Source organism: Chiloscyllium plagiosum, chromosome 12 (genome assembly GCF_004010195.1).
Source record: "Chiloscyllium plagiosum isolate BGI_BamShark_2017 chromosome 12, ASM401019v2, whole genome shotgun sequence".
Lineage (NCBI taxonomy): Eukaryota > Metazoa > Chordata > Chondrichthyes > Orectolobiformes > Hemiscylliidae > Chiloscyllium > Chiloscyllium plagiosum.
Window position 1 is genome coordinate 39741512 of NC_057721.1, and position 18625 is coordinate 39760136.

The 18625-nt window shown below is 41.1% G+C and overlaps 1 protein-coding gene across 1 annotated transcript in view; it reads right to left on the reverse strand.

The window, feature by feature from the left end:
• caska (calcium/calmodulin-dependent serine protein kinase a) overlaps positions 1-18625 on the reverse strand; it is a 468988-nt gene that overhangs the window by 197768 nt on the left and 252595 nt on the right. Inside the window, exons 6-9 of the mRNA XM_043701523.1 lie at positions 16423-16525; positions 3471-3646; positions 3021-3143; positions 1360-1443 (exon numbers count right to left, since the gene is read on the reverse strand). Coding sequence (XP_043557458.1) covers positions 1360-1443; positions 3021-3143; positions 3471-3646; positions 16423-16525 — 486 coding nt within the window. The remainder of the gene's footprint in view (positions 1-1359; positions 1444-3020; positions 3144-3470; positions 3647-16422; positions 16526-18625) is intronic.

Sequence of the window (18625 nt, forward strand, 5' to 3'; positions counted from 1 at the left end):
TCAGTGAATATTCACTGCTTTTCATAGTCTGTCCAATCTTGTGACCTGCAACTGGATGTTTTTTCTTTAAGTCTGATACTACATGTAACATTTTTAGATAATCATATGCTAATTTTATGCCTAGCTCCTCATCCTACTCATGCAGAATCTCTTCCCTTGTCCTGCCTCTATCATTAGTACCTACATGGGCCACATCTTTTGGATAGTTGCCCTCCTATTGAAAACTTCTCTCTAGCTCTGAGGAGATATGATGAACCCTGGTGGCAGGCAGGCAACACGGACTTCTAAATGTTCAAAATGTAGCTCTGGTTCAAAACAACTGGATATTTTTAATATCTCTGCAGGTTAAGAGGCTTTGATTATATATAAATAAAAGCATAGAATTAAAATTACAGAGATGAATGGTGACATACATTTTAAACATAAAACATTGATTTTTTTTCATTGTGACAAGTTTGTGAAATGAAAATTTCATAATATAAAAGTGTGTCACAGTAGAAAAAAGTTTGTGTCTGGAAGTGCATTCCATATGCAAGACATGCATTATGTTTATTTAACAAGCTACCGCAGGCTCGATGGGCCAAATGGCCTCCTTCAGCACCATAATACTTCCGTGATTCTATGATTTAATAGCATATTGATAATACATTGTAGCCACCACCTATATACTTAAAAATCATTCAAAAATGTTAAAGCAAGTTGATCTTATGCATTCCTGCTGTTAATTATGCTTCTATTACTGCATGCTAATACTACTGTAGTCATTTAAATATCTTTCATTTATAATTTTATGCAGTTTACAAGTCAGCATGCACACTTTCCTATCTTGTTTGTCCTATTTCTCACTCTTGTTCTGTTTATGAAAAGTTACAATTCAAAAGTCAACTTGTCTCTTTCTTGCACAGATTCTGCACAGGAACAGGAATTGGCTATTCAACTCTGAGTCAATTTAATTAGGTCATGGGTGATCCATACTTCAATTCCATTTACCTGCTATTGTATGATATTAAAAAAAAACTAATTGTTAACATTTTTAGCACACCAGTACACTCAGCTTTTTGGAGAACAGAATTCCAGATTTTCATTACACCTAGTGATCTGTAATTTAATTTTTGAATGACCAGCTATTTGTTTCCTGCTTTTGAAAATGTGCAATGTAATACCCCATTTTGCAGCCTTACAAATAGCATCAAGAGGAATCACTTTGGATGCTGGTCTGAGAAATGGGCACTACGCGTTCAGAAAATGCTTTAACTTTTCCCTGCCCGACAACATCAAAGAAAAAGTTAAGTTTTACCCAATCTAGAATGGGAACTGTGCATACATTAAGAAAATGAATAATTAATTTTTTGATCTTACCTTCAATTTCCTTCTTGCATTAAATTTCCTTAGCTGTTCCACAGTTTCTGGGAGATGAATTTTGTATGCGTAACGATCTCGTTCCTGAAATGTATTATGAATGATTTCAAACCTGAAGTATATCACAATAAATAAATAAATAGTTCACAGCTAATTCCAATATCTTTAAGATTCTCTGCTAGTTACTCCAAGACAATACACTTCTGTCAGTCTTAATCTTTCTTCAGTTTATCAATGAAAGAGTGAAATAACATTCAAAACTCTGAAAACTAAGAGAAAACACTACTGTAAAGAATTGTTTCATATACCATATTGAAATATTGAAAAATGTAGACCACTCGGTCTTTCAAGCTTGCTCCACTAGTCAGTATGTTCATGTCTGATCATCCAACTCTCACCCTTTGATCCATTTAGCCCGAACAGCTATACCTAACTCCTTCTTGAAACAGATAAATAGTGTTATACAAGTTGGAACCAGACCTTTTGATCCAACTCATCTGTGCTAACTGGAAATCCTGAAATGTTTTGGCTTCAACCTCTTTTTGTGGCAGGGAATTTACACAGGCTCTCCATTTTGTGTGTAAAGAAATTTCTCATTTCAGTCCTAAATGGTCAACCATGTAAGCTTAGACTGTGAACCATGGGTACTCTCCAGTCACCAGAAACACTCTTCCTGTGTTTATCCTATCCATTCTGTTTGCATTTTTCATGTTTCTGTGAGATTCCCCCTCATTTTTCTGAATGCCAGTGAATACAGTCTTAAATATTGGCTCTGCCATCCCAGGAATGAGACTGGCCATATTAGATAGTTAATAACAAGTATCAAACACTAAGTCCTGATTTTAAGTTGTTCAGTTTGAATTCATTCTGCTTTAATATTACAGATATAGTAAGGCCTACATGTGCATTTAACATTAGGATTTTTGTTTTTCCATAGCTTCATGGCAGACCATGCAGTGTGTCATTTTGGAGCAACCCCTACTGCTCCCAACCCCCATCCCAATCCTCCTATTTCCTGACATCCTAATTCGCTCCACAATCTTCCTGCTCACAACCCTACCACCACCTTGACCCCCTCACGCACAGGTCCTCACATCCTTTGCTCTTGCTGCCTCTATCCTGTGCCTTTGCCCACTGAGAGTGCTTGAGAAAAGTAAGTGGTGAATGAGAGGGAGCAGGAGAAGCGGAAGCATGTGGGATGGAGAGTGGGAGTGCTGAATAGGAGAGTTGACAAGGGAAGCTTTGAGGAGCAGGAGGATCTGAGAGTCAGAGACAAGTACAAAGTGTTAGCATATAGTTTTAAAATTATAAATGTAGCAATTTACAAATACATGGTCTTCTAATTTACATTTTTTAAAGATCAATGTCTAACAACGTAACTACAGCTTATATTGATAGTAATGGGAAAATCTGATTTGCTTCATCTAAAATTGCATTTTTAAGAAATGCAATTACAGTGCTAAGTGAGGAATTACTATATTCTATTATTAAAATTATGCTAAATAGATCAATTGCAAATAATCTACCCATGCTAAAAAAAAGTACTTAAAAACTACCTTCCAAACACATCAATATGAATTCTACCTCCTACTTCATTAAAAGAATTGGGCTTTTCTCAACGGAAACATCAACTGCAAGTTAACAAGTTTAAGAAAATGCACCTTAAGCCAAGGATGGTTAAGCGCTTCATAAACAGTTATCCTTTCTGCAGGATCCAACATTAGCATACGACGGACCAAATCCTTTGCACTCTCTGAGATATGGACCCACTGCCTAGGGTTCATCTACATGAAAACAATTGAAAAACAGTCAAATGCATTGTAACTGTAAAATTGCAATTTCCCATCTATTGCTTCCATTCAATAGTTATATAAATATGATTCTCAATTATATTGGTAAGATGTTAGCTAATCGAAAAGTTAGAGAAAGTTACTTTTCAGAGCTGCAGAAGTAACAATACATAGTTAAGAGAGAATAAGAATTCCTGGGCACAAAAATAATGAGCGTAATAATACACATGTTTAAGAGGGTATATGAAATATGTCTTATTTAAGAGGTTCGTTCAGATGTATAGGGTATATGGCAAGAGACAATTAACTATTTGCATTTACCTTATGTTTTCCTTTAATAATAGCATCAAACAATCTTTCCTTTGTTCCATAAAATGGCAAACAACCACTAAGGAGGATAAAAAGTATGACTCCACAACCCCAAACGTCGACTGGCTTTCCATATGGTTCTCTTTTGACAACTTCTGGTGCCATAAAATGTGGCGTTCCTACACGACCTAAGTGGAAATATAAAGGACAGACCAATTTTGAAAGCCATGTAATTCACAACACAAATCTACTGGAAGCAACAGGTTCAGTTTCAGTCTGTAATCACACATATTGGTCAAAAATGGAAAATGAAGGGATATTGCATAGCTAATACTGCATGGTTCATTTGTGTCCTTTCAGGAAGGAAATCCACTATGCTTATCTCTTCTGGCTTACATGTGACACCCAGACCCACAGCATGGTGGTTGCTTTGTTTCTCCCCTCTGGGCAAGTAAAAACTTAGCCTGTGCATGAATAAAAAAAAACAGGAGTGCATTAAAACATGAGAGCTTTATTCAAAATTCTACTCTGCTACTTTTATCGTGACATTACCGTTTTGACTTTTGTTACAAAGTTGAAGGACAATGTTTAAAAACTTGTCCTTAAACATTTAGACTAAAATGTAATTTTGAATTATAGTACACATTTGCTGCACACTAGAAAACAGACAGGCAGGGAGGGCAAGACAATTAAGAACATTTGCCTTAACATTAGTGAATCTGTATAAACAGGGCACCAAATGATAACATTCGTGGCTGCGCCTTTGTGATATTAATAACCACGTTTGATTCTGAACTTGAAACAAAACTCTGTATCAATTAACTTCTGTCCCGACTTACTGTCCATCACTTTTATGTCTAGTTCAGAACATGCAGTGCTTTTGTTAACTTTTTGTGTTTGTGACAGTACAGCCTTTGTAAACTTGCATATTAAGATAGTCTTTTTTAACTAGTACGACAGAGTAGCCTGCCAGGGCTCTTGAAGAGCTGATGTTCTACTTTCCTGGGTTATTAGAACCCAGTTCATTTAGCTTATAGGTATCAGTGTTATGTTGTAACAGTGATGCTATTAGTAAATGAAGGGGATGATTAAAGTTAAGCTAAACTGTCTGAAAGAGTTTTTTTTAAATCCCAGACTACCAAAGGTATCATCTCCGGGATGAACTAAGAGAGGCTTACAGGTTGAGTCCAGAAGGAATTCCTTGCACCGTCTCAAATCTGTACTTTATCAATTTGGCGCTGTGAGCAGGGTTCCAACAAGGGATACGTTTGAGTGAAACTGGAAGAGGAGCTTCACTTAAGGGTCGGACTTGAGACCAATGGGTCCACAAGGTAAGATTATACCTCGATTGCTCTCGGTCCGCATCTTTGTATGATGCTTCCTCTATTTCACTCTCATGGTACTCTGATGGGACCCTAAATGAGATCGTTTAAATAAGTACTAAAAACAGAAACTGTCAGGGTTTCAGAATATCGAGAATGTTCATTAGTCTTGTTGTTTTCGTTGTCGGGTTGTTATCCTCTAAAATACTCGTATGTGTGTGCGTGCGTGTGTCTGTGTGTGGGAGAGTGGGACACAGACAGACGAACACTCAGCACTGATTCCCTGCTGCTTGCAGGAAGTTTAACCCTTTGAGATTCGGTTTGGATGCACATTTGCTTGTTGGTGAGTGAACGTTTGTGTTTTGTGGGGTTGGAGCCCCTGTAGATCAGTAATTTTGTGAAGATTTAAAGAAAGTAGGATAAATATGGATGCGACCCTAGATGGAAGACAAATGCCCCCTAACAGAAATAATAAGTTTGTATCCTAATTATGAGGAACAATTAAGGAGAATATCGACTGCAGCTGCTCAACAGAATAAGCATTCGCCTCTAAGAGGCACACATGATTTAAATCTACTCATTAAAATTGAACAAGGGATTTGGGAAAAAAATAAAGCGAAGTAAGCAGAAAGAAGCCATATCAGCGTGGAAAAAAAGTAGCTAGGGAAAAATGGGAAAAACCCACGCAATCGTCATGGAGACAAAACTGTTTTAAAGGGGAATTAGTCCATTAGCTGAGGAAGGATCTGAACCAAATTGGACGGAACTAAAATGCAAATGTGAAACACATGATTTAGAAGCAGAATTGGAATTGGTTAAGGAGAAAATAAAGAAAAGGAAAGCAAAGATTCAGAACCTACGCTGAAAGGTCAGGGGCCGTAAAGAAAAGGGAAACCGGTGAATAAACAACAGACTGCAGTTGCAGCAGCGGAAGATGTGACTGACAACAAAGACTGTTCCTTATACCCCACTCTCCCTTCTCCCAAAGACCCATTACTAAAGAATCCTGATCCATCCACGGATGAGAAATGGGACACTGATTCGGAGGAGGAAATATTTTACGCCTCCCATCCTGTCAGCCGTCCTCCTCCGGTTCCCGCCTCCAAATTCACCCACAGTATGGCCAAGGTGAACACGCTTCATAAAACAAAAAGTTGCCTGAACCTCTCTCCCTAATCTGAGGACGAACATGCCAAGGCCTATGCCCTTCCCCCAAGTGAATAAGGATTCGGCTTACCACGAACCCATTGCCCACCTCAATAGGAGTCAATTAAACTTAAAACGTGGAAGGAACAGTGAAGAGACTCCTTTGATTTCCACTGCCCCTGTACTAATAAGTCCCAAAGACATTGATGGATTGCAATCAAAGTTTCAGGACCTTAATATCAGTCCTTGCATTCACCCTGATGTAGGAGAGCCAAAGAGAAATTTCCCAAATAGAAGAGTCCCTGACCCACAGGCCCTGAAACCAGGACAAACCCAATTTGTGGATCTCTATCAACTATGGAAACCTCATGAACACTCAAGCATTATCAATAAGACTCCAGATTATGGCAAGAATCCTGAGGGATTTATTAATTACATTAATAGGACTAGGACCATTTATAATGCTGCCTCCCAAGACCTATTTCAACTCATAGAATGCACCCTTTCCCCTGAAAAATGAGCTGAGTTCTTAGAAAGTTTACAATGTAATAATCATGCCCAGCTTGTAGTCCAGCATGACACCGAACCTAACAGATCAGATTGGATTATTACCTATCTCTGCCAAGCAGTGCGTCGTGCAGTTGATGTGGGTAAAGTCTTAACATGTAAATCCAGCTCGGGCAGAGGGGCTGAGGAGTTCCTTGTCTGTTTTAAGGAATGCTATGGCGTTTACTCTGGTGATGCGAACTACCCACAAGCGCGATCACCCCAAATTAATGCCCTATGTATGACTGTCTTACCTGATCAGGTACAGAAAGCTATTAAAACCCACAACATCCACTGGCAAGATGCCGAGGTTGCACAATTCAGCCGAGAGGTTTGTTACTTCTGGGAACTAAAGGAAACCAACAGTAAGGCTACCATTGGCAAGGTCAAGACAGAAACTTGTCTAAACTACAGGGGCTAAACCTAAACCCAGGATTCAAAATAGACCTTTCTGTCACAAGGCTATCAAATGGACCCTCATACTGTCATCCAGTATACCAGGACAGTAGCACTGGTACCGTGTATTCACAACATCCCAATGGACCTTGGGGTGCTCCGATGTATTGTCCCCAATAGTCTATGATGCCCCTTACTCCCTATACATTCTCTCACTACTCTTCACTGCCTCCCCACCCCCTAAGAGTCCCCCAACAATTACATGTTTGTTTCAATTGTAATCAACCAGGACATTAGTCCAAGAACTGCCCTTTCCCAAAGCAGCCCCCGATTGATCATGGGAGTGGAAGCAGCTGGCAACCCCTTGGTTATCCTACCCAGGGACCTCAGCTGGTTGCCCCTTTTACATCACAAAACTTTTTTCTATGTTGACACCTGTGCGACAGCTGTTCTCGCCCAGCAATATGACTCCTCTTGGTGCTCTGTTGCCTATTATTCCACTAAATTTGACCCTGTTGCTCAGGTTATGCCTTCTTGCACCCAGATTCTCCCTGCCATCCATACTATGATAATGGCTGCCTCAAATATAATTTTATATCAAAATGTAGAAGTCTGTACGTCCCATTCTGTGGCATCCTTGCTTACCTCTAAACATATCAAACTTCACTGTGGCTCGTCTAAGTCACTATGAGATTTCATTACTTCAGAATCGGCTTCTCTCCTTTAAATACTGCTCTAACATTAACCCCGCTACATTCCTGCGGGAAGAACCTCTTGAATTACCTGACCCTCCCCATGATTGTGTTCTCATAAACGACCTTGTTACTAAACCACATCCTGATCTTACAGATCAGGTTCTTGTTAACCCGAACCTTACACTTTATGTTGATGGTTCTTCTTCTATCTCTCCAGAGGGCAAACACATGGCAGGATATGCAACTGACGCTTTTTCCCATACAATAGAAGCTTGTTCTGTCGAACCATCCTGTTCCGCCCAACAAGCTGAACTCCTTGCTCTCACCTGTGCCTGCGTACTTGCTGAGGAAAATCAGCTAATATCTATAATGATTCCCGCTACGCTTTTGGATGTGCCCATGATTTTTGTCAACTCTAGCAGCAGCGTGGCTTCCTTACCTCACCAGTGTGGTGTAAAATTCCAAGCAGTGGAATGTGGTGAAACGGTTAAAAATTATGTCCCAATACATGTGTGAATCTAACCGGAATGGAGGTGTTGCTTAGTCCCGTGTGAATCTGTATGTAACCAGAATGGAATGTGTCCCCTATCCTCAATGCTGCCTATGTTGCTAATCTCTTCAGTGCTATTCAACTTCCCTCTCAATTGGCAATTATCTAATGTTCTGCTCACTCCTCTGATGCTCACGATGTCACAAAAGGCAATAATACCGCTGATGCGGCTGCTAAGAAAGCAATTTTTGAGCAAAACGACATGGTTACTCAAATGATGAATAGGAAACCAAAGGGAGACTCTCCCATTTCCTCTTCTGACACCCCGACCATGCCTGACCTAGAGCAAATATGCCCATCAGGGGGACGCCTCTAATGAGGAAAGACAAAGATAGATGAACCATGGTTGTTGTGTAAATAGTTACAATAAGCTTTGGGTTACGCTGATTGGATAGGCATGTCTACCTACTCTAGTTGATTATGTTCATACGCATACGCACATAGGTAAGGAGGGAATGGTGGACAGAATTCTCCAAACTTGGTGGAATCCCCACTTGCAAGAAAAAGCAAAACAAGCAGCTGCAAATTGCCTAATTTGTCAAAAGCATAATCCCAGGAAAGGAGTAAAGTGTCCACCAGGTGAAACTCCTTTGCCAAGTGCACCTTTTGATAATACCCAGTTAGATTTTATAGTTACCTAGATGCCATTGTTATAAGTATTGCTTAGTGATAATCGATGCATTTAGTAAACAGATTGAAGCTTATCCCTGTACTGACTACATAGCAACAACTACTTGTAAAATTCTATTAAGGAAATCAAAAGCAGATATGGAATACCAGTAACGGTCTCTTCCACCAATGGCCACCACTTCTGTGTGGAGCTAAACAAGGCACTTTGTAAGAGTTTGAATACGAATCAAAAATTCTATTGTGCCAACCATCCCCAAGCAGTGGGAATTGTAGAAAAAGCCAATGGTACCTTAAAAGGTCAGCTAAGCAGGTTGATAGAAGAAACAGGCCTTAATTGGCTGCAAGTACTCCCAATTGCCCTTCTTAATATGAGAACCATGACACAGAAAAAGACGGGATTCTTGGCGGCTGAACCGATATATGGACAGCCCCTGAGGACTCCCTGGTCTGCACCATTAACTGCCCAACACCCTGTTGATGTGCATGTCATGGCAGAAGAGATGCACAGGTACCTGATTAAGCTAACCAAAGCATAATAGTCTTATCATCAACAGGTCAAAGAAGCCGTTCAAATACCAGGGAAGGAAGAAGAAAGCGCTCCAACGTTTAAAGACATTAACCCTGGTGACTACGTACTATTGAAAGACATTAATTGTGAAAAATTGGGCCCCGGCTGGAAAGGCCCTTATCAAGTTCTTTTGACAACTGAAACTGCAGTAAAGATAGAAGGACACTCAACATGGTCTACAAAGGACATTGCAAGCTTGTAACCCCCTCACAGTCTTAAGTGTTAGTACTGATACAGGCATCCAATGAAAACCTAACCCAAGCACATGCGCCCAGATGTAACCAACCCATCTGTGATATCTCAGACTGGCTAAAACTCCAACGTGACTGTATAAATAAAACCCGTACTGATACCATTCGAAGTCATGAATGCAACTGTCCAGATGAAACTCATTTAAACTACTCACATTGTGTATCCAAACATAACTCTCGACCTTATTGTCATCCTCGCAACACTTATATGCCAGTCATCATAACCTCATCCACTCCGTCAACCGAAAACCGTTACTTTGAAATGTTTGTCTGTTCCCCTCTCAAAATGAACCGCACAGATTGCGATATTGAGCACACAGTACCGAAATCACCAAACCCTAAGGCACCTATTGCCATGAGACTGACTACCTATACCTTCTCGACGGAATCCTCTCCTATCCAACCTACCGCCACTGACAGAAATATCTTTACATGTTTCCTGTATTCAGTAGCTACTGTAATTAACAAGACAAGCTGAAAAGGTGAAGAAAGACCAAAAATACTATGCACTCCCAATCCTCCATCTGTTACTAATGCTTTCTTTATTCAAGCTAATCCCCCTGATCCATGTATTATCTGCTCACTCTTCTATCATTCTGATGTACAGTGTATAAATAGGACTCACCCACTTATGCAATCCCTCATTTGTGATGAAAAAACCTATTCGGTAGAAGAAGCACGCTACAGTGTGAAGTGCACTAACAAACCTAAAGGATTCAATGTTGATGCTGTTCAGTTGATAGAATGGTGCATTGAAAGACTTTCCGGTACCCACAATATGGGACAAGTGAAATAAAACTACGTAAAAATATGATCAAAATATCAAAAATATTATCTCCATCCATTAATACACTTGGACAACTGAACGTTTGATAGCACCCACTGTTTACAAGATTCTCCTCTCGCTCCTAGTGGACTAGTCATTCATTCACAGAAGTGCACCCTTGGAACTCCTTTTAGCCCTCACTGGCAATGCAAAAACAAAGCCTACCCATATTTACTCAATGCCTGTTACGGACATTGTGCCCCAGTATACACCTTACCACTTTTTACCCTCCACCATGAAGTAACTGAAATAGATGGTGAATGGAACGCCCACCAACATATGAATCAATACAGAACAAAAAGTACAGGAAAACAAAACGACTTACACAACTTCTTCCATCAACACAGCTGGTGGTCCAGGTTGCTCCGAGATCTTATTCCTGGCTGGGGTGTTGAGATGGCCCTAGATCAGATAAGTGACCTTGCGTATGACATCAAAAAACTTTCCAACTCAACTGCCCACGCTTTGAAGCTGGCAAACAAAGAGTTACAGGAGACCCAGATGGTGACGCTTCAGAATCAGCTAGTGCTAGATCCCCTCCTTGCTAAAGAAGGAGGCGCTTAATTGATAAAGTGCAGATTTGAGACAGGGAATTCCCTATGAACTCAACCTGTAAGTCTCTTTTAGTTCATCCTGGAAATTGTACCTTTGGTAGTTTGGAATAAAAAATACTTACACACAGATTAGCTTAATTTTAATCATCCCTTTCATTTACGAATAGCATCACTGTTATAACATAACACTGATACCTATAAGCTAAATGAATTGGGTTCTAATAACCCAGGAGAGAAGAACATCAACTCTTCAAGAGCCCTGGCAGGCTACTCCATTGTACCATCTCAAACAGACTATCATTATACACAAGTTTACAAAGGCTGTACTGTCACAAGCACAAAATGTTAACAAAAGCACTGCATGTTCTGAACTAAACAGGTAATAGGGAAGGACAGTAATTCAGGACAGAAGTTAATTGAAACAGAGTTTTGTTTCAAGTTCAGACTCAAATATTGTTATTCATTTCACAAAGGAACAGCCATGAATGTTATCACTTGGTGCCCTGTTTATACAGATTCACTGATGTTAAGGCAAATGTTCTTAATTGTCTTACCCTCCCTGCCTGTCTGTTTTCTAGTCTGCAGCAAATGTGTACTATAATTCAAAATTACATTGTAGTCTAAATGTTTATGGACAAGTTTTTAAGGCTATAAACGTTCTCAAAATGGATATCAGAGTTGGTTGCCGCATTGACCATTTGAATTTAACTAATCAGTTTAAATTATCGCCCAGGATACTAAATCCCAAACGAGTTCGAATTTATTGTTTTGCCAACATTGAACCAGACAGTCTGATGTTGGGGGTATGAAAATGCAGGCACTTTGAAAATTGTAGGCACAATTGCCGTTGAAAGAGATCCAAGAAATCAGGAACACTCTCTATCAAAGGTGCCTCTTCATATAAAACATACACACAGTAAAAAGAAAGATGATGACCCAGGGAGATCTTCAGCCGGGAGAAGAAAGACATTGAAGATGACAGCCGCGTGTGGTTTTGAAATTAAGTTGATGTAATTTTAATACGCGTCTTATTGGAACAGTATATTGTTATAGAGTTGGAAGCAGGTAATAAGCAGTTAAGAGAAAGGGGGGCTCAGAATTGTGAATAGTTGTTTAATATTCACTTTTAGAGTTAAAGAATAAATTGATGTTATTTTCTTTAAATAGTGGAATTTGGGAGTTCACTAATATATAAAACAGATTACAAGGCAAGGTGAGCTTTTCCGGGTGTTCGGCTTAGTTAACAGAAGGGTTCACTGACGTGTCGTAACAGGACTAAAGCATCTGTTAAAATAACAGGGGGGAGAAATTCTTTGGGAAAAATGTTGATGAATTAGAATCCCACACTATAAATTCAACAGCTGGCTTTTTAACTTATATGAATTTACCCGATTTGTGATTATCTTAAGAGGATGTCAAATTTTTCTCTATCGATTGAAGAAAAATCTGGGACATGGTTTATTTGTATTAGAAGACAACTTTATAGTTTTATCAATTAAAATCTTGCAGTGAGAGCAATGAGAGAGCTAACAAGGGAGGTGGGAGCTGGGCAAGAGCCTACACTGGTGGGAGGAGTGGAGTGGGAACCCATAGGGGTGGTGGGAACAGAAAAAGAGTTGCAAGAGACAGTGGGATTGGGAAAGGAACTGAGGGGAGGAAGGATTGGTGGAATCCAAGAGAAGCAATGGATGTGACCTGGAAGCCACGAGAGATGGACAAAGAGTCTGGTCACTGGTCCAGTCACAGAAAAACAGGTAGACAATTTGTTGATAGACATTTTTTCTCATTATTGATAAAATACCTGAGTTTTGAAATATAATGATATGATTTAATAGAGAAAGTGTGAAAGACACCGCGTACAAGAAAAAGTGCGAGAGGGTGAAGGCGAACGAGATTACACGCAAGAAAGCGTGTGGGCGGCACGGTGGCACAGTGGTTAGCACTGCTGCCTCACAGCGGCAGAGACTCGGGTTCAATTCCCGCCTCAGGCAACCCCCGTGTCTGCGTGGGTTTTCTCCGGGTGCTCCGGTTTCCTCCCACAGTCCAAAGATGTGCAGGTCAGGTGAATTGGCCATGCTAAATTGCCCGTAGAGTTAGGTAAGGGGTAAATGTAGGGGTATGGGTGGGTTGTGCTTCGACGGGGCGGTGTGGACTTGTTAGGCTGAAGGACCTGTTTCCACACTGTAAGTAATCTAATCTAATCTAAAAAAAAGCAAAGAAATGCGCAGGAAAGTGAGCATGCGGGGGAGCTGGCGACAGGGAGCCAGCGACAGGGAATGGGCAAGAGGAAGCGCGAGATGGGGAGTGCGCGCGAGGGGGCGGGTGACCTGGAATGCGTGAGAGAGAGGGCGAGGGAGGAGGCTGGCGCCGGGGAACGGTCGACGTGGTGCGAAGCGTCAGGTGAGCCAGAGCGCGCTAGGGAGGGGACTGGCAACGGGGAGTGGGCGAACCGGAGCAGGCGAGGGAGTGGGCGGGGAGGCGGGCGAGGGGAAGGGCTGGCGGGCAACATGGAGCGGGTAACGGGGGTCTGGCGATGGAGGGGGAGACAATGGTGCATGTTTGCGACGGAGAGTTGGCGACAGGCAGCAGCCGGGCAATGGGGAGCGCGAGGAAGCCGGCAGGCGACGGGGAGTTGGCGACAGGGAGCGGTCAAGACAGAGTCACCGAGGGAGTGCGAGCGCGCATGAAAGACAGACACCCAGTGTGTGTGAGTGCACGTGAGAGACAGACACCCAGGGTGTGAGCGCGTGTGCGAGAGACGTGCCGTGGGAGAGCACGCGTGCGTGAGAGACGCTCTGAAGGAGAGTGCTGCGAGATGCGCACCGAGGGAGAGCACACACGAGCGAGACACATACAGAGGGAAAGCGCATGCAAGAGGAACACAGCGAGTAAGAGAGAGCACGAGAGAGGCACACTGGGGGAGAGAAAGCACAAGAGGGTTACGCCAAGCAAGGGAGAGACAGCACGTGCGAGAGAGACACTGAGGGAGACAGAGCATTTTGTGAATAGTCTAATTATGGAAATTTGTTGTTCCTTCCATCTACTTTTGAAAAGACATCTCAAATGTACTCGAACCTTCCTGAGGTTGCAAGCTCTCCAATCAACAAAAGGTGACTTTGGGTCAGATTTCTCCTAATTGTGATTTTCTTACACATGGAGATTTCAATCTTAAAAACACTCTTTCTTGGTCTCTTTCTCTACTTGTGTGTTTTTCTCTCTCTGGCTCTGTGTATGTCTCTCTCTCTCTGTTGTTTTCTCTCTGTCTCGCGCTCGCTTGCTTGCTCTGCGTCCTGCACATGCTCATGCTGCGTGTCTCTCTCACACATTCTGTCTCTTGCGTGCTGCGTGTGTCTCGCACGCTTGCTTCCTTTCTTCCCGTCTCGCATGCTGGTTCTCACTCTCACCGTGTCTCTCTCGCTTGCTTTTTTCCCCCCTTCTGTGTCTCACTTGCTCTCTCCAGCACCCATTCTCGCCTTCTTTAGTGTGCATTTGTCCCCTCTCAATTTCATGCATACTCCAATTCTCTCTCTCCTTTTGTGACTCAGTGTGTCTCCCTGTGTCTGCTTCTCCCTGGGTGTCTCACTTGCTCTCTCCAGCACCCATTCTCGCCTTCTTTACGGCGCATTTGTCCCCTCTCAATTTCATGCATACTCCAATTCTCTCTCTCCCTTTGTGACTCAGTGTGTCTCCCGGTGTCTGCTTCTCCCTGGCTTCCTCTGTCGCTTTCTCTGTCTCCCTTGCTCTGGCGCACATTTTTGCCTTCTCTTGCTGTGTCTGACTCATGCTGTGTGCACATCTCTCTCTTGCGCGCACTTGTGTCTTTCAAGGGAGAGAGGAGACACACTGAGGGAGACAGCTAGTGCGCATGTGACACATCGAAGGAGAGAGACAGCGTGTGAGAGACACACACATAGCGTGCGCAAGAGAATGTGGGTGAGAGACACACTGAGGGAGAGGGAGTGGGTGCAGTGTGTATGTGTTTGTGTGTGAGACAGAGAGCCACACAGAGGGGAGGGGGAGGAAAACGCACGGGCCCAGAGACAGAGAAAGAGAGTGTTTTTAAAATTGAAATCTCCATGTGTAAGAAAATTACAGCTAGCAGAAATGACCCAAAGTGGGAATCCTGGAAACACAGTTTGTTGAACGGGGAGCATGCAGCCTCAAGAAGGTTCGAGTACATTTGAGGAGATATCCTGGCAAAAGTAGATGGAAGGAACAACAATTTTCCTACAATTGGACCATTCACAAAATACCCAAACGAAGAGACTACTCTTTCAAGTTTTGCTAAGTATCTAACTTGGGGGTACAAAACTAATGGTGTCGAAGAAAACTGGATTTAAGACATTCAGTTTAAAGTAGAAGAAAGAATATTCACTGTACTTTTAATATCTTTAACATAACTATCTATTTAAGGTAGAGTGTGGGTTTTATATTTCATTTTCTTTGATTTTTATGTATAATAGAATCATGCAGTGCAAAAAGAGACCTTTCAGCCAGTCTGTACCACCAAAGCTACACCAAATCCCAATTTTCAGCACTTGGCCCACAGCCTTGAACGTTATGACACTGCAAGGACTTATCCATGCACTTTTTTCAAGGTTATTAGGTTATGCATCTCTACTATCCTCCCAGGTAGTGCATTCCTGAACCCCACCACTCTGTGGATGAGAATGTTTCCGTCAATTCCCCTCTGCATCCTGCCTCACCTTAAAAGTGTGTTTCTTCATTACTCACCCCTCAATTAATGGGATCAGCTGCTCTCCAGCGTTGGCAAGGTTAAATTTCACCTTCCACTGATCCGCCCATCTGATCAATCTGTTTATATTCTTCTGTAACCTGAGACCTTTTTCCTGTCAACCACTTGACCAATTTGTGTCATCTGCAAACTTATCTATCACCAATCCCCACATATTCATTTACATTGTTTATATATATCACGAACAATAGTAACATTATATTATTTTAAACCTGAAGCATTTGGAATAATTATTTTAACTAAATACCCGAGTTTCTGATTACATTTCTGGTTGATATCGAGATCATTACATAGGAAGAAGTAGTCTTGTTACAAATGTGTAGGCCTTTAGTAAAACTAAATCTGGAGTACTGTGCATAGTGTCTATCAAAGGATATACTTGGCTTGAAGGGGAAACCAATTTCACTGGATTGGTTCCTGAGAGGAAAAGTTTGTCCTAAGATGAGAGGTTACATCTGCCCCATGGCCTTGACTTATTATACACTAAGGAAGTTACTGTTGTAATATACATCAGTGCTGTGACACAGTGATATTCCAAATTCCAATTTAATTTCAAACTCACTGAGATATGAAAGTCTTAATGAAAAGTGATCAACCTACAAGATTAATTTTGCTTCTTTCTCCACAGAGGCTTCCAGTCCCAAATACTTTTTGTTTTAATTTCCAAACTTTCAACAGCTGCAGTACTTTTTTCTTCTAAAGACACAGAAGTAATGGATCTTACCTCCAGCAACAAGCCCAGATTCTCCTAATTGAATGGCCACTCCAAATCCACCGAGTTTCACAGGCGCTGAATTTTCCTTCGAAGCAAGTAACACACAATGTGGCTGCATGGGAAGGAAGACATTGAGTAACTTGTGTAAGAATAAAACTGCTATGGATAAAACTAAAACTGTCCATCTTTTGTAATTTATTAGAAGAAAAAGGTGAAACTACTGGAGTCAAAACTTTGACATACTTTATTGTACTGCTAATCTAAAGACACATTGCAATTTGCAATTCATAGTCATTATTACAATCAAATTAAGCACAAGCGGAGCAGCTGTAATCTTAAATTTTGAAAAATGATATCAGTGTTTTTAGTGGTGTTACTCAGTCCAAATGCTGTATGCGTTAATGCTTAAAAATGGAGAAGTTGAGTTAGTCTGGGAACACACTTGTTCAGTGGTAATTCCATAGAATTCAGTATCAAAAATTTTCATTCTTTCAGTTAACTAACTCTCTGTATTCAGTACTGTCACTGAAAAGATGCTTCTATGCAAAATACCAGCACTTTTGACCATATAATGTATGGCCATAGGAATACAAAGGAGTGTATGCTTATTATGTATATTTATGTATCACGTAAGTAAATATATAGTTCAAAAGAATACACAACGTCCGTCCTGAAACGGCACTGTCCATAAGTATATCCAAGATTTAATGAAAATGTTTAAAATATAAGCATCCAAGAACCTAATGAGCACTTAGACATGGAAACATCCAGTCCAGAACCACTTTGCCAATTACCTTTTTCACCCATTATCATTTAAAGAACTGAATGCTAAGCTCTGGAAACCAAGTCAACAGTGAAACATCATTCTGGGCTGTTTTCTTAAATGTAGAAAGTGTATATTAAAAAATTATGAGTGGGCATTTTCTTTTTAATATAAATCAAGGCTTGAGTCTAAAACCACCATTGGCTCCTGTTGTGGAATATCTTTTTACTTTAAACTAATTGTGTCAAGAATAAACTCCAATAACACATGTAACAAAACTTAGTTCTTTTGGCTCCTAAACAAAAAAGGGAAGTAGCACCCCAGACAATACATAACAAATAAGAAGCATTTTGCAATATTATATTGGTCTAGTTCCAACTATGTACTATACCCTGCAGTTGGCTGATTAGCTCAATTTGTATTTTTAAGAAAACGTCTGCACCTGTTCTTTACATTTAAAATAACAGTTCAGAAACATGACACTGCACTGACATTGCATCACAAGAGTTTTTATTACAAAATCCAAATGGATCAATACAAATGAGATGCAATGTAAATAAAAGGTTAAATTTACCAATATAGTTCAAAACCTTACACATTGTAACCATGTGGATGATGAATGATCTACAACAGGGTTGTCCAACATTTTGCATTTTGGAGGGGGGGGGGGCGTTGGCACAATCCATTTAATCCCTCACTTGCTGGCCCCGCCACCAAATAACATTCCAAAACTAAAATTATAATTTAAATGACTATTCAAAATTGCGAAGCAGCATAACCAACTAACAGCACTACTTGTTTTTCCCTTTCCCATAAGAAAAATGTCAATGCCTAAGCCTTCACCATCAGTAAAAGGGGTGGGAAATGAGGCAGAGATAAGAAGGTATGTGTAATGAATGCTGACCTTGGGTTTACTTGTGATTTGTCAGGCTGATGTTGTGCAGGATTAGGTGGCAGTGGATTGGTGTGTCCAGCTCAATTCAACTCATCCATTCACCAAAGCACACACATCCCCTTTTCCCTGATCCTGCACTCACTTCTACTAGCTACTACATCCCTGTAACTAACATCTACCCACCAAATTTCCTTGATCCAGACACATTACTCACCCATCCTTCTAACCACTAACTTAGTCTCCATATATTCTCACACTACGTCACACACCCACTGCTCCAGTCACCCACCAAACCACAGCTCTCTCTAGTCACCAACCTCGCTATCACTCTCCTAGAGTCACTCACTCCCCAACAAATGCCATCCCAACACCACCCACCTACCATACACGCACCTTTCCACTCACACACCCACCGACCTAATTCCAGTAACTGCTTTGGCAAAAGAAAGTTTCCGGATTAATGTTGCAGCTAAGAATGCACGTCCCTTGGATCTCTGCAGCCAAATTGGGCACCCTGATCAAATGACAAATCAGAGGTGCAGCAAGGCTAGCCA